The sequence below is a fragment of the Dichomitus squalens genome, assembly GCF_000275845.1.
Source record: "Dichomitus squalens LYAD-421 SS1 unplaced genomic scaffold DICSQscaffold_5, whole genome shotgun sequence".
In the NCBI taxonomy this organism is placed as follows: Eukaryota; Fungi; Basidiomycota; class Agaricomycetes; order Polyporales; family Polyporaceae; genus Dichomitus; species Dichomitus squalens.
Window position 1 is genome coordinate 514,149 of NW_006766887.1, and position 15,223 is coordinate 529,371.

Sequence of the window (15,223 nt, forward strand, 5' to 3'; positions counted from 1 at the left end):
CCTGAAAGTCGTTTGGGACGTCCGTGTGCATAGTCGACATCCAAATGGACCGTTCTCTTCGCATACAATCATGTCACGATGCGACGGTGGGACGTCTCGTCGGGTTGTTGTTTCCTGGTACATAAGTAATGCGAATAATGCACCTCCAGCTCGATAGTGTGCATGTAGGCATTAAGGAAAGCGGGACGCCTTCACAGAATTGACTACGACGACGCGTAGTTACGGGCCATAAATAATTACAAATTAAATGATCACGGGATATCCATTTGCGGTCTTGTCTCTCGACTGCCCTGTCAGACGTTCGCCCGTATACCACTTCGTACCTGCACGTCTTTCTGCCGTCTCACTCTTCTGGGCTTCCGTCAAATATCAAGACATTGTAGACGTTTAGAACTGCTTTTGATTGGCATGTCCACCGAGAGCTGGCCGCCACAACTGAAGTACGATAACCACCGTCAGCCTTTCCGGCATCACGCTCACCTCTTCTCAGAGAATGGGTCGCGCAATGTTTGGGCCAGATGACCGAGTCGAATAGGGCAGAAGCGCAGGCAGAATTGAAACAGGTGATAGCTGACTCTTTCGCCGCGAAGACACTTTGGACGACGGATTGGGCCGGGGTACAATTGAAGAGGTAAGTCGGTGGTCGTCCCCCATGCCTAACTGTTTGCGGCTGAGAGAGGGCATGGAGCTTGGTCCCAAAGCCGCCACCCGTAACAACGTCTTCGACCCTCAAGCGCAAGTCGTGAGTCGCGTTCATGCTCAGGTCGGCCGGGGGAGGCTGATGCTGGTTTGTAGAAATGATGGTACCCATACGAGCAACAAAAAGACCAAGAAGACGTCCATAGGAAAGTCAGCCGCCTCGAGTATGTTCGATCCGAATGACCTGGCCGCGCTCAACCGCAGGGCCGCACGCTTCCAACGAGAGCATGAGATTGAACGGCAGAAAAGTTCGCGTCCATTCGGCAACCATAGTTCCACTTCCTCGTACCCCTCGCACGCTAACAACCACCTCTTCAAATCCCGGTCTGGAACCCCCGCCGCGTTTGACGGCGCGGACGAACCCGAGACGAGCCTGGTCAGCGCCCTCTGGCCACTGCCTTTGCTGGCAAGTCTCGTGCTCATGGGTTTTTGCCCATCTTCAGAACGTACAGGACTGGGACCGATACGCCATTGTTGGGACGTCCACTGAGATATTCAAGGATTACTTGCGGCTGACTTCGGTGAGCTACTGCGACTGAGGTGGTTTGTTAAGGGACAGCACCTGATGACACGCTTCCCTACCCCTGCCACACGGTCTCGTTCCGATAGGAACCTAAACCGGAGCAAATCCGTCCCTATCACGTCCTTCAAGAGACATTGCAGCAGCTCAAGAAGAAGTGGCGCGAGAAGGCCACCTACAATTGGATATGCTCCCAATTTAAGAGTTTACGGCAGGATCTTACCGTGCGCCTCTCCGCCTTCTTGCGGTGGGCGTGTTGACAGCAGCATCTTCGCACTCTATTGTCTTCACGCAGGTGCAGCGCATCAAGAACGAGTTTACCGTGACAGTTTATGAGATCCATGCTCGCATGGCGCTGGAAGTGGTATGTGCGCTCCCTCCTACCTCCACCCGTACTGTCGGCTACCATGGATCCGTGCTAACGTACGGCGGACGTGTTGTACGTGATAGGGCGACATGGTGGAGTACAATCAGTGTCAAGCGATGCTCCGGAACCTCTATGAGCTCGGCATCCCCGGAAAAGTGGAAGAATTCACGGCATATCGAATATTGATGTTGCTGCACGGACGGAACCGCAGTGGTATGTGTACACAGTTCTTAGTAGCCCAGGCGCGCTGCTTACTATCACCGGTCTCATCGTATTTGTTCTATCAGACTTGAATTTATACGTAGGTCAGCTAACAGAACGACAGAAGTCCGATCCCGCCGTACGGCATGCCCTCGGCGTCCAACGTGCGGTGGCGATGGGGAACTATCATGCGCTCTTTGACTTGTATCTGAATGCTCCCAACATGGGAGCGTACATCATGGATCATTTCATTGATAGGGAGAGGATACGTGCGCTCATGGTCATGACAAAAGCGTGAGTACCTTGGCCACATCTCCTTCATCACCTCCCTGCCCTCTCCTCTTCTTCCTGCCTTCCATTCCTCGCGGTCTATCGCGATTTCCTTCCTTTTTTCTTCGGACCCCCGTTCAGTATCGGAGTGTCCGAGTTGCTTCCTCGGATCGGAGCATGGATTGCGAACGCTGGTACTGACGCGGCATGTGCACATATGGCAGGTACCGGTCACTACAGCTTTCATTCATTCAGAACGAACTCGCGTTCGACACGCTGGCCGCCGCACGGGAGTTCCTCGCCGAACATCGCGCGGCTTTCTTCCAGAATCCAAACAGCCCAGACCCCGAGAAGGTACTCGATTGCAAGCCTGCAGGCAGCCCGCTCGCGTCGGTGTTCGAGGAGAAGTACCGGAAGGTGCAAATCAAGGGCGCCGTATAACCTATTGTTCAGTCCGTCGGTCGTCGGTCGTAGGTGGGACGTCTTGCCATCCTCGCATCTCCTCGGGTTCGGTGTGGCCCCGACCTTCCTCTCTTTCCCTTCTTGTCCGCCATGTCCGCCACTTCTTCACCGTGTTGGTTGGGGATATTCTGGCGCAATTGGGACCTCGTCAGCGTTGCATGCTGGTAAATACCTTAAGTTCAGCCTGTATCTCTGCTTTATGATATGATGTACTGCAATTGACCCGCACTATATCCTTATTTGCTTTACGCATCACCGATTTTAGCGAAAGTTTTGGGGAGCGTCCTATGCGTCTACGTGTGAATGAATCTTGTGGTAATTGATAACGTACAAATGCAGAGAGGCCAATAGTCCCAAGTCAAGCTACAAGCCTAGTCCCGCATACGCGCGGGAATGAACCGGCGAAGAACTACGTCCCTGACGGAGTAATGTGCAAGGCACGCTGGTGATGACAAAAGATCGGTTGAAACGCGCGACGAAGAGGGGATCGTTACGTAGGTTAGGATCAAGGTCTAGAAAACAAGTGAGTCTGGGTCGCGAACAGAAAATCCGGCGAGAATGTAGGTGCACCTTTTGAACTTGGGAATTGACTCGGTTGATTGTGCTGAGCCACGACCAGGAGAACGTGTTGGCGTTGGGGAGGTTGAAGGGCGAAGATTCTTGGTCCCTAGAATCTTCGTATACTGGTATCACTACGACACCAAACCTGTAGGATTTCATGAGTCCAAGGGGTCCCGAGGATATGCAGGATCACATACTCTGCGTGATGAAAGACAGGGCCTCGCTTATACAGGAGCAGGTCAACGCAGAACTTGATGCCGCCCTTTACTACCCAGCCAAGGGAACGATAATAATGATATGCGGCGTAATTCACGAGGAACGGGTTATCGAAGCGATTGGTGTACACCGGGAGTTCGGGTGGCACACAATGCACGTTCTGGAAGGCTTTCCAGATCTGCTGCAGGCTTAATGGTTCACTCTGCCGATGGGAACATATTAGACAAGGTGTGTATATTCAGTTCAAGGACGGTCATATGTACCGTTTGCGGATCGAGGACTGTGAGACAGTCCAGGTTCCAGACGAGAAAGAACGCTTCTTGTAAAGTTAGCTGGAGATGCTCGACGTCTTTGAGCGGCTCTAGCTCGTCGTCCTCGTCTTTGTCGTCAGGGGCTTCCTCTGGTAGTTCTGCTGTCTCGCCCAATTGCTGAGGTTTCCACGTCGCACCAGAAGGAATGACAGCGGGAGCGGCCTGTCGACCCTCCGCGAAGGCAGCCTCAGCCTCGGCAGCCGCTTTCGCGATAGCGGCAGCACGATCCATTTTGAATTGCTTTCGTTCCGCTCGACGCTTTTCTCGAATCTCCTCTGCGGTCATGTCTGTGCTGGTGAGCACATACGAAGATAGGGCATGGACGTGCGAACGCACATTTTCCAGCAGCCTTACGGGCACTGATCTGCCTCGCGAGCCATGAAGGCTCGCTGCGCGAGAGGTCGCCCTTGCCGAAGAAGCCTCTGCGCCAGAGAATTGAGGAGTCCCTTTCGTTTGTGATCCAAACGGAACGCGTCGCGGGGTCGAATACGCCTTCGCAATGGGGATTCTCTATCTTTGTGAGGGAGAAGCCCAGCAGACCAAGGACATATCCGAATGTGCTGCCAGGTTCCGGATTGGAGAAGGCGAGTGGCAGAGGATGAGCGTAGATCCTGTTATTTTCTGCGCGTCGTGCGCCACTCTTTTGCGAGCCTCTGTTGCGATTTGAAGCCATAGCCGACGGACAGCGATGCGAAGTAAGTGGGAGTCAGAAGCAGAGTCGAAGTCGTTGCAGCACAGGCGACCCGTCGCGTCTTGCCCGAAGACGCGTCTCAGTCGTGGCTAGCGCGTCCCATCTTGCTTCTTCCGTTCAACCACTCGGCTCGACCGTCCACTTCCTATCTTGCTTGTATCTCTGTATTGTCGCATATACTAGGGCTGTTCACGATACCACCATGTCAGAGAAGAGGAGGGCCGAAATAGAGGCTAAGCGGGCGAAGCTTGCAGAGCTCCGTAAAGCAAGAGCCGATCGCCAGAAGGCAGACGCGGATCGTCGACTCTCCGAGGTATGCATCCATTGTTGTCATTCCTAACACCCAAGCAGCAAGCGTTCATGTCTTCCTATCGTTCTAGAGTACAGGTGGTCCCTCGGGCGCGCGGAGAGACGTTGACGATTTGGTCAATGCCCTCATCGGCTCAGGCAGTCGCGCGGATGGCGCGGACACGCCCGTCTCCTCTGTGCCCGGTACCCCCGCGCTCGGACATGCAAGTTTGCCAGGCCCGTCCTCTGTACTTTCTGGACGATTGAGCAGGCAGAGCGATGCTGCGTCGGACAGCAGGTACAGTCTCGGGACTACCCTCATTCAGTCGCAGAATGGGGCGACGGAGAATGTCATTGAACGGTGCGCTGTATCTTCTTGTCTCAGTGCAACAATATGGTATTCATACAAACACGTCCTGCCAGGGAGATGACTCCACGGATAGTGCCGGACCTTATAGACATCGAACAGGAGCTCTTTGAGTTGCCACAGAAGGTTGTGTGAATGCAGATAGGATCATGGGGACAGCTAACCAAGCGTCATGTAGGAGCGCGTAATTTACAACAAGGAGGTCCAAACGATGGAGGTTGAAACTGAGCCTGCCGCCGCGACCGAGGAGGAGATTCGGGAACAGATTCTGCGTGAGCGAGAAGTCGCGGAGGCGGAACGATTAGCGCACGAGCAAGAGCTAGAAGCGGAGAGTAAACGCCTAGATGAGGAGATTGCACAGGAGATTCGGGGTATGCATGCCTATGTGTGGTGCTTTTGGGGATTGCCATACTGACGCGCGCGCAGAAATGACGGACGAGGAGAAACTGATCATCTTCTCGGCACCGGAGTTCTTGGACTTCGTTGAGCAGTCTACCAAGATCATCCAACGAGCACTTAACGACAACTATGACTACATTCGCGACTATACCATTGGTGCAGAAAGTGGAACGTACGTGAAGGCGGATCAAGGACCGTCAGAATGCTCACCTCTTCAGAAGGGAAGCCTCCGAAGGGCGAATCAAGAATGTATGCGCATTCTACGACGAGCGGTTTGGCAAGAACCGCTCGATCACGGATATTGACTGGTCCCCCAAGGTGTGTGCTAGGTACTACATAGCGGTCGCTTGTATACAAAGCTCAGCCAATCACAGTACCCAGAACTCAGTTGCGCATCATATAACAAGAACCCCGCCGCGCTGAACGAGCCGGACGGCATCGTTGCGGTCTGGAACCTACACCTGCTTGAACGACCAGAGTTCGTCTTCCACTCTCAGGTATGTGGCGCCTGAGAAGGGCGTAATGCAACTACGTTGCTAACGTCGCACAGTCAGACGTATTGTCGGTAACATTCTCGCCATTTCACTCCAACCTGATATTCGGTGGTACCTATTCTGGGCAAATACTACTGTGGGATACGCGATCGAAGCACCTGCCCGTCTTGAAGACGCCATTGTCTGCTGCTGGGCACACGCACCCGGTGTATGCAATGCAAATGGTGGGCACGCAGAATGCGCACAATCTCATCACGAGCAGTACCGACGGCACGGTGTGCAGCTGGCTCGTGGACATGCTCGCGCAACCTCAGGTAGGCATGGATGCTGACTTCCGCCGCACGAACAACTGACGAAGTATGGACGTAGGAAACGCTAGAGCTCGTGCACGCTGGGCACAACAAGACGAGCGAGGTGTCCATCACATCTCTCAACTTTCCAGACAATGAGACGACGACGTTCTGGGTTGGCACAGAGGAAGGCAACGTGTACCAGGCAAACCGGTACGACCGCGCAGGGGCGAAGGCAGGTCTGAACCAGTACGACGTTTACAAGGGACACTCGGGGCCTGTCATGGGGCTGCACTTCCACCCGCTCGTGGGGCCGGTTGACTTCTCGGATCTGTTCCTGTCGTGCTCTGTGGACTGGACTGTCAAGCTGTGGAGAGCGAAGTCGCTGGCAAAGCCTTCGACGGCAGTGAATAACGTAGCGCCTCTGTACTCGTTCGACGAAGCGGACGACTACGTGTACGACGTGAAGTGGCATCCTACGCACCCGGCTCTGTTCGGCACGGTAGACGGCGCGGGTAAATTCGACCTCTGGAATCTGAACCACGACACGGAGGTGCGTCTATCTGTTCGCGTTTGAAACTCACGGGCGTGGGCTGTCATGCTGAGTGGTGTCTATTACCGCCGTTCTAATTAGGTGCCGGTGGTCTCCACGAGCGTCGGGTCTGGACGCGCGTTGAACAAGCTTCGGTGGGAACGGAAGGACGGGCGGAGGGCTGCGTTGGGTGGAAGCGACGGACGGCTCTATATTTACGACATCGGGGACATGGCGCTCCCCAGGGAGTCCGAGTGGACGGACATGCAACGGACGGTCGCAGGGATCATGGGAGGGGGACCGCAGGCAAATGGACTCGGAGACGACTCTGCGCGGATCGTTGCGGGGCGCTGAGGTGTCACGGGCAGCCCGGTTGGGCTCGAGGGTGGTGTAGGATGTCGTACAACGTGGAGTCGATGTCAGGAGTTTCTGTGTATACCCGAGAGTTCCTTATGGCGTTTGATATAACGCTTGCCATGGTAGATGTTGGCATTGTGGCTGGAACGGCCGCGACTGACGACTGCCGACGTTGACGTGAACGACAGGCGTTAATAGGCGACGGAGACGCGTGTGTGCTGCTGCATGTGCGGCCTTCCGTGCTCCGCGGGCTTGCAACCGGTAACTCGTCCGAGCGTCCTTGCGCAGACGTTCGTGCTGCCAGTTCCGCTTTGCATTGCACATTGGCCGGCTGTTGCGGCAGAAGGTGTAAAGTAGTACCACTCCGAGGCCCGTCAGGTGACGGATCAAATGCTGCGTCGCGCGTCTGTGCGCGTCTGCCTGGGACGCGCTCTGAGGCTCTCTTCTATCCCTCCTCCCACCTCCACCTCCTCCTACCACTCTTCCCACCTCCCCAGAACAACAGCTTTCTTCTTGTCGCGCACCATGTCTACCTTCCACCAGGTGCGTTCGATCCCTTGATCAGGTCCTCGTCGTACAATCGTTCATGCCTTCTCTACCTCGCTACAGGAACCGCACAAGTGAGCAATTCGTCCGTGGTCCTACTTTCTTAGTGTTGACTAGACATCGCGCGGCCCCTTCATCAAGGCTTCTTGTGTATGTTTTCTAGCCATCTATCGCGCGCGCCCCATCTAAGCTATTTTGCAGCATCCCCGGACCCATCGAAGTCACCGACGAGGTAATTAACTCTAGCCTTCAATCTTCCGGCCCGGATGCTCATACCACAAGCCAGGTTCTCTACGCCAATGCTCACCCCTCTATGTCCCACATCTCTCCAGACTTTATTCCGGTATTTGGTGATGCCATCCGTATGACCAGGGAGGTCCTTTTCACCCAGGACGCACAACCCTTCCTCATCGCCGGCTCCGGGACGCTCGGCTGGGACCAGGTACGTCCGTCCATGCCGGCATCTGCGTACCTTAACCCCACTCGCGGGGTCGAATATACGCTTATTACCGGCGTTCTTCGCGAAGGTCGCCGCGAATCTCGTAGAGCCCGGTGAGAACGCCCTCGTGCTGAACAGCGGCTACTTTGGAGACAGCTTCGCCGATTGGTAAGTCCCGACCTTCTTTCGACGCGGTCAGCTCGCGCGACCTCTTCCTGCAAGCGTTGACGCTTCGAAACAGTCTCCGGACGTACGGCGCGGTTGTCGACGAGATCAAGGCGCCGTTCGGTGGGACCGTCCCTCTGTCTGAGATCGAGGCCGCCCTCAAATCCAAGAAGTACAAGCTCGTCACGTTCACGCATGTTGACACATCGACCGGTTAGTTGACCCGGGTTCGATGATGAAGATTGCGTGCTGATGTTGCAATCGCATAGGCGTGTTGTCGGATGCAAGGGGTATTGCGGCGACCGTGCGCAGTGCGTCGCCGGACACTTTGGTAATTGACACCATGACGCACGTGGTCTGCTGAGTCTATACTGACGCTTGGGTAGGTTGTCGCCGACGCCGTCTGCTCCGTTGCCAGTGAAGAGATCCGCTTCGACGCGTGGGGCCTCGATGTCGTCCTGACGGCTAGCCAGAAGGGCCTCGGTACGCCTCCCGGTCTGAGTATCCTTGTTGCCAGCCAAAGAGCCATCAAAGTATGTGACCCACCCCCATGTACGCAGGGTAGGCACTCAAAGATACCCCTAGACTTTCGAGTCCAGGAAGAGCCCAGTCACGTCTTACTATGCGAGCTGGACAAAGTGAGTTTGGATCGTCCGTTGATACGGCTGTGCGATATATCCATGTCTGATTCTCGCTCCTATAACCCAGGTGGCTCCCGATCATGCAAGCATACGAGTCCGGAAACGCCGCATACTTCGCGACGCCCCCTGTCAACTTGATATACGCGTACAACGCCTCGCTCAGGCAGATCACCGGGGCGACGCCGTCGCTTGAGGAGCGCTTCCGCCTGCACAGGGAGAGCAGTCAGCGCGTCAAGAAGGAGGCAGAGCAGCTCGGCTTCAAGCAGCTGCCTCTGGACCCGTCAATCGCGGCAAACGGGATGACGGCGCTGTGGTTCCCAGAGGGACTGGCCGCGGCCGACCTGCTTCCTTCCCTTGCGAAGAAGGATGTTGTCGTTGCTGGCGGCTTGCACAAGGATTACAAGCGTACGTGTATCGCATGGTATCACAGCCGGCAAGTATTGAGTTGACGTTGCATGCCACAGTCAAGTACTTCCGTATCGGGTGAGTTTACTCAAGTGGCTTAGTAGTCTCCCTCTAGATCTCTGGCGTCTCGATCGGTGCTAACTCGTGCTGGGTCACCAGCCACATGGGTGTCTCGGCTATTGACTCCCAGCGCGGAGATATCGACAAGGTGATCGCGGCGCTGAAAGAGAGCCTGGCGGAGGCAAAGGCCAAGAAAGCGTAAGCAGAATTCATCGAGAAGCACCATCGTTGTAATAGAGTCGTCTCCGGTTTGAGCTCATCATCGTCTCGCTTGTAAAACATCATGGACATGGACATGTCCGATATGGACAACGAACGGATAACATAATCCACGTCGCGCGCGAATCCCTGCGCGTCGATAACGATCGCGAAACGGCGGGCTCAGCCGAGAGAGGCTGTCGAAGGCAGCGAGCTCAAGGAAGGCCTCCGCGGACGTCCGCTCTATCGCCACTGCCCGACTGTGAGCAGGCCAAGGACGCGACGTACACAATCGTTTGTCAGTCTCGCTTCTCGATTCATCTCAGCGACGCTTGCTGATCGTCGGATCTGCCTAGGATCGAGCCGTTTTGGGAGGGAGGGGGCACGGATCTCGCTGGGCGGGGCTCCGTCGGTGGTCCGCTCCTCCCCGCACGGTGAGTACTGTGTCGTGCCGTTATCTTCCCAGTCTCCGCCACTCAGCAATCACTCACAGGCTGCTGGCTGGTATGACAGGTTGAATATGATCCGAGGATTAAGATACGATATCTCGACGTGATACAATAATGGGTTGAATGCAGGTAGCAAGTCTACGTGCTTGGGACAGTTGTACATCGTGCTTTCCGTGTTACGTCATATCTGCAATCATACACGTTTTGCAAAACGACCTAAGTACTCAGTTCTGGATCATGCTCCAACTGAGATCTCCCGATGTTGACCTTCGCCGCCCATGCGGTCGTACCACTCCTTGCCCGACGTCGTAGGCGCGATATAACCCGCACGAATCACGAAATCACCAAAGTGTTCGCCCTCGTGTCGCTCGAGTGCATAGCGCTTGATCATCGGCTGCAAGATCGCGAGTATCTCTGGCTCCGTGACGGTTTCTGGAGGATTGAGAAATGAGCACGCAATGGCGAGGTTACAGAGCCATTCAAGTCTCACCTCGGTAGACTTTGTTCATCCGTTGGCCGTAATAGCCTCCGCCGAGAAGCATCAAGTAAGAGCCGGGCGCCTTACCGACGAAGGCGACCTCTGCAAGGTATGGTCGTGCGCAGCCGTTGGGACAGCCGGTCATACGCATGACGATGGAGTCGTTGCGGAGGCCGTTCTCCTCACAGATCTTCTCGACCTTATCGATGAGAATGGGCAGGTACTGGAGTACACGGAGAAGTGAGCTGACGCTGACACGAGGATTCGATGGTGGAAACTGACCCGTTCTGACTCGGCCATAGCAAGACCGCACGTCGGGAAAGCCACGCAAGCGGACGAGGATAGGCGCAAGCCGCTATAGGCCAGGTTGTCGAGCTTGTACTTTGCGAGCAGACCCTTGATCGTCGGCAGGTCCTCGGTCGCGACGTCCGAGATGATGAGGTGCTGGTTGGCGGTCATGCGGAACGCGCCCTTGTGCACCTTCGCGATCTCACGCAGGCCAGTCTTGAAGTCCTTCTCGGGCTCGTCCTGGATCCGGCCGTTCTCGATGAAACACGTGAAGTGGTGCCTGCCGTCCTGGCCTGTGATCCAGCCAAACTCGTCGATGTTCTTGTCGAACGAGAAGGGGCGAGCTGGCTGGAATTGGTAGCCAAGCAGCTTCTCCACGGCCGCCTTGAAGTTGTCGAGGCCCATGCGGTCAATGGTGTACTTCAGCCGGGCGTTCTGGGAGCAGTCATATGAGTGTCTAGCATAGAAGAGATTAGTGTTACTATGAAGCTTACTTTGCGGCTAAAGGGACACGGCAAGTTAGCGTAAGCAACGTAGCGTTCACGCCGGATGTACTCACTCTGCACGGTTGCCGTTGTCCCTTTGGACAAGCATGATCTTCTCGGCAATCTCAACGCCCTGCTCGACAGTACAGAATCCAAGGACATCGCCGATTCTGGGGTATGTCTTCTTGTTGCCGTGCGTGACGCCCATCCCTCCTCCGGCGGTAACGTTGAATCCGGCGAGCTCACCCTTGTCGTCAATAATGGCAATGAAACCGACATCGTTCGCGAAGACGTCAACGTCGTTGTTGGGAGGGATTGCGACAGCAATTTTGAACTATATGTATAGTTCAGCGACAGCTGTTAAGGACCGACGGTAGGAGATGAACATACCTTGCGAGGCAAATAGAACTGGCCGTAGAGAGGCTCGACGTCCTTCAGTGCGTCCCCGGCGACGAGCTTCTTGTCTAGCCAGATCTCGTGGTAGGCGGTGGTGCGAGGTAGGAGGTGCTCGCTGACCCTCCTCGCGAAGTCGTATGCCTGACGGTGCAGCTTTGAGAGCGAAGGTACGGTCGAGACGATGACATTTCTGAGCAAAGCATCCCTGAGTCAACATCATGCAGCGCCCCCCTCGTAAGCCACGTACCGGTTCACGTCACCGCAAGCGGCAAGAGTATCAAGGAGGGCGCGATTGATGTCCTGGATGGCAGACTTGAGATGGCGCTTGATGACGCCGTGGAACTGGAACGTCTGGCGCGTCGTGATCTTGAACGTGCCGTTCCCGTGCTCGTCCGCGATCTGGTCCATGATGAGCCACTGCTCGGGCAGGCACACGCCCCCGGGCATGCGCACACGGATCATGAAGCCGTACGCCGGCTCGACGCCCTGCGCTTGGCGCTCGTCGCGGATGTCCCGGTCGTCCTGCTGGTAGATGCCGTGGAACTTGGTGAGCTGCGTGTCGCTCGGGGCGAGCGCGCCCGTCGTGGTGTCCTCGAGACCCTCGGCGATGGTGCCGCGGAGGTACTGCGATGCGACCTTGATGTGCTCGTTGGTGATAGGCTCGGGCTCTGCCTCCTTCACCTCGATCGCGTCGACGCCCAGCGCCTTCCAGAGAAGGGGCTCCCATGCCTTGTAGCCGGTCTCGGGTCCGTCGGCGTCCTGGTCGTCGCCGAGGCCGAGCGGCGCGAAACGGGTCGCGCCGAGCTGCTCTAGGCGGACGTCGAGGTCCTTGCCCGCCTTGTTGTAGTAGTGCGCGTCCTCGGGACGGGGCCAGTAGTGGCTGTCGCCCATGCCGAAGACGGCGTACTTGACGTTCGTCAACGGCCGCTCGCCCTTGGCCGCGAGGGCGTTGAGCGCCTTGATGAAGGAGCGGCCGTTTTGTGGGAACTCGCCCTGGCCGGCGACGGAGGTCACGAAGGCCACCATCTCCTCCTTGGCGAGGTCCTCGATGGAGATGGAGTCCACGGTCGCGACGGTCGTCGAGAGGCCGCGCATCTTCCCGCGGGTCGCAAGGCGCTTCGCCACCTTCTCGGCCTTACCACCGTCGGAGGCATACAGGACAGTGAGAGGCGGAGCGTCGATGGCAGCCAGGAGGTCGTTGTATGCCTGCGCGGCGCGCTGCTTACGGGCTTGCTTGAGGTTCTCGCCCAAGCTGCCGACAAGCTCGGAGGCAATCTCGGGCTTGGAGCGCACGAGCTGTGAGAGGTGATTCTGGCGATCGAGGAACGCCTGGAGCTCGTTCTTGACAAAGTCGGAGTCGAGAGAGAACGGCTCCTTGCCCTCGCGTTCTCTGGCCGGGTTCCAGCGGTACAGGGGCCAGTAGCCCGAGTCGACGGCGAGCTTCGTCTCCTTCAGGATCTCCAAGGCAGGCGTCTCCTCCGAGTTGTACGGGAGGTACGCAAGGACGACGGAAGGACCGTCGTAGCGGTCTGCCTCCATGATGGCCTGGAGGACCTGGGAATACGAGGAGTACACGGCGGTGCTCGCGACGTAGACGTCACCATGGTTCATAGCATACAAGCCCACATCCTGCTTCCTGCGATGCGGGTCGACGGTGTTGCGAGACGTGTAGGGGGTCGTGTCGAGAATGAGGATGTTCACATTGAGCTTAGACGCGACGGCATGGTGGAGACCGGAAGCGCCAAGATCGTATGCCCACGCATCTGAACCGATGATCCAGCGAGAAAGGGCAGGAAGGAGGCGGCGCAGTTGGAGGATCTTCTGTGCGGCGGGGCTGGAAAGGTTGTTGGCCTGGATGGCGGCGACGAGCTCCTCGCCGAGGCGCTTGCTCTTGAGACCGTCGTCCCGAGCTCCCAGCCAACGGCTCAGAAGTGCGTGGATCTCCAGTGACACTGTCGAGTCGCGCAACAGATCCTGGACGGCACTGACGAGCTCCTCGCGTTCCTCGATGTCTCCGCGGGCACGACCCAAGGCAAACTCCGGCGTGGTCGCGGCCTGGCCCTGCGAAGCGACAAGCTCAGGGGCGTTCAGGATCTCGAGGCGGTCCGAGAACAGGTTGTGAAGCATCTTCGTGTACGCCGATTCGTGCCTGGGCACAGGGGGTGTCGCAGGCGCTGCCTCCGTGGAAGACGGGGATGGACCGAGCGAGAGACGAGCGGAAGGCGACTCCGAGGCGGCTCGTTGCAGGAAGGCTCCGATGTCGCTGCCACTCAGGGAGCTAGCATCTCCCAGTACCCCGCTCTGCACTACCGGAGGGGAAGGCAGCTCGCTCTGCTGGATTGCGCTGGCCACTTCCAAGTAGAGCGGCGTCCACTTCATAGACCAGCGATGGACCTGCTCTAGAACAATGACGCGCGTCGTTGACGGTGGGATTGTGCCCAGAATGGCTGAGGAGGGAAGGGGCTTGAGCAGCGCGACATCGACGAAAGCCACGCCTTCGATGTCTGTGCTGACGGTTGCACGACCGAGGGTGAAGACGACAGTGTGCGGTTCAGACGCGCCATGCTGTGCGAATGGGCGAAGAGGACGACGGAGTAGGGAGACAGTTGCCAGAGCCGCGGACTGGTACGTTTGAAGGAGACCAGCGGGGTCTGTGGAAGGCTTCTGCTCGGATCTCGATAGCGATCGCTTTTCAGAGAGGAGGAAAGCGGGGACACTGTCTTCGTCTAAGGAGTCAAACGTCTCATTGACATCTCCGAGGTGGAAGATGTGGAGAACAGCGATAGACTCGGTGAAGGCAAGACGTGAAGCGAGCAGAGCATGGTCATGAGCCTGCTGAGCTGTGCGCGAGTAGAGCACGAAAGGCAGCGAAGAGAGCAGAACGAGAGCATCCGACAGATCAGAGCCGACAGCGATATGGAAGACGGTAGGGGTTGAGGAAAGCTCGGGGAGATGGAGAAGGAGATTGTTGAGAGCCTGGGGGTGGGCTAGGGTGGTGTAGGAAAGCAGGCGGGCGGCGGAGCGGTGTCGGAGGAGGGAAGCACCTGCGTCCGCACCGAAGGGCAGGTCCTTGACGGCGGCTCTGGTGTGTGGAGAGGCAGCGAGCGCATTGAAGGCAGAGGCAAAGGGGGATGGGCCAGCGGACGATAGGGAGTTTATGACCACATCAGATGCGAGATAGGCAATCCGCGAGACCGCTAAGACGGACGGTGATGGGGACATGGTCCAGGTCAGAAGCCTGAAAAGACAAAAGCAAAGCAAAGCATTGGTTTAGAGTGAATTTGTCATAGCCCATGTGAATGACATACTGGATGGTTAACTTCGCCGGGATCGTCAAGAACGGGGGAGACGGTTTTCAGACCAGGGGAGAGCTGGAGAGATACAAGATATATTGGAAGGAACTCGCCCGTTCATAACTGAAGCTGAATTCCGAATTGTGCGTGTTGAGCCGGGTGTTGAGCCGGGTCAAGAACCGCCAGATTCCCCAAGCACACAACAACCACGCTATCTGTTTGCCCCTGCTTGCCTCTGCCCCTATCCCCGGGTTAGGGCTCCCCTCTCTTGGGGTTACATTGATCTCACGTCGGAGTCGGAACCTTATTTGTGCAACTGCAAAGCTGCAGCCCAGTATATCGACATCCGCAGACG

At 56.8% G+C, this 15,223-nt stretch overlaps 5 protein-coding genes across 5 annotated transcripts; 3 read left to right on the forward strand and 2 right to left on the reverse strand.

Moving 5' to 3' along the window:
• Positions 1 to 408: 408 nt before the first annotated feature.
• On the forward strand, positions 409 to 2,498 carry DICSQDRAFT_54014 (uncharacterized protein; the record flags this gene model as incomplete). Its single annotated transcript, XM_007362889.1, has 10 exons — positions 409 to 440; positions 491 to 631; positions 689 to 742; positions 796 to 1,075; positions 1,143 to 1,220; positions 1,309 to 1,443; positions 1,515 to 1,583; positions 1,670 to 1,799; positions 1,874 to 2,081; positions 2,282 to 2,498. 10 exons carry the CDS (start codon positions 409 to 411, stop codon positions 2,496 to 2,498), a joined length of 1,344 nt encoding a protein of 447 aa, XP_007362951.1.
• A 339-nt stretch (positions 2,499 to 2,837) lies between these two features.
• On the reverse strand, positions 2,838 to 4,307 carry DICSQDRAFT_100817 (uncharacterized protein). The gene is made up of 5 exons (XM_007362890.1): positions 3,944 to 4,307; positions 3,560 to 3,894; positions 3,278 to 3,498; positions 3,090 to 3,225; positions 2,838 to 3,031 (listed from the first exon to the last, which is right to left on the reverse strand). The coding sequence occupies exons 1-5, from the start codon at positions 4,278 to 4,280 to the stop codon at positions 2,891 to 2,893; spliced, it is 1,170 nt and encodes a 389-aa protein (XP_007362952.1). The 5' UTR covers positions 4,281 to 4,307; the 3' UTR covers positions 2,838 to 2,890.
• Positions 4,308 to 4,500: 193 nt separating this feature from the next.
• DICSQDRAFT_144831 (WD40 repeat-like protein) lies at positions 4,501 to 7,022 on the forward strand (the record flags this gene model as incomplete). The annotated part of the gene is made up of 10 exons (XM_007362891.1): positions 4,501 to 4,611; positions 4,679 to 4,947; positions 5,010 to 5,079; positions 5,132 to 5,324; positions 5,380 to 5,524; positions 5,571 to 5,670; positions 5,727 to 5,849; positions 5,903 to 6,160; positions 6,216 to 6,689; positions 6,771 to 7,022. 10 exons carry the CDS (start codon positions 4,501 to 4,503, stop codon positions 7,020 to 7,022), a joined length of 1,995 nt encoding a protein of 664 aa, XP_007362953.1.
• A 393-nt stretch (positions 7,023 to 7,415) lies between these two features.
• DICSQDRAFT_144832 (PLP-dependent transferase) lies at positions 7,416 to 9,483 on the forward strand (the record flags this gene model as incomplete). Its single annotated transcript, XM_007362892.1, has 12 exons — positions 7,416 to 7,568; positions 7,635 to 7,645; positions 7,773 to 7,803; positions 7,858 to 8,013; positions 8,099 to 8,178; positions 8,252 to 8,388; positions 8,445 to 8,506; positions 8,562 to 8,708; positions 8,761 to 8,813; positions 8,884 to 9,221; positions 9,281 to 9,299; positions 9,381 to 9,483. 12 exons carry the CDS (start codon positions 7,416 to 7,418, stop codon positions 9,481 to 9,483), a joined length of 1,290 nt encoding a protein of 429 aa, XP_007362954.1.
• A 680-nt stretch (positions 9,484 to 10,163) lies between these two features.
• DICSQDRAFT_167312 (sulfite reductase subunit beta) lies at positions 10,164 to 14,797 on the reverse strand (the record flags this gene model as incomplete). The annotated part of the gene is made up of 7 exons (XM_007362893.1): positions 10,164 to 10,360; positions 10,419 to 10,629; positions 10,689 to 11,129; positions 11,189 to 11,195; positions 11,254 to 11,513; positions 11,570 to 11,765; positions 11,823 to 14,797. 7 exons carry the CDS (start codon positions 14,795 to 14,797, stop codon positions 10,164 to 10,166), a joined length of 4,287 nt encoding a protein of 1,428 aa, XP_007362955.1.
• Positions 14,798 to 15,223: the final 426 nt, after the last annotated feature.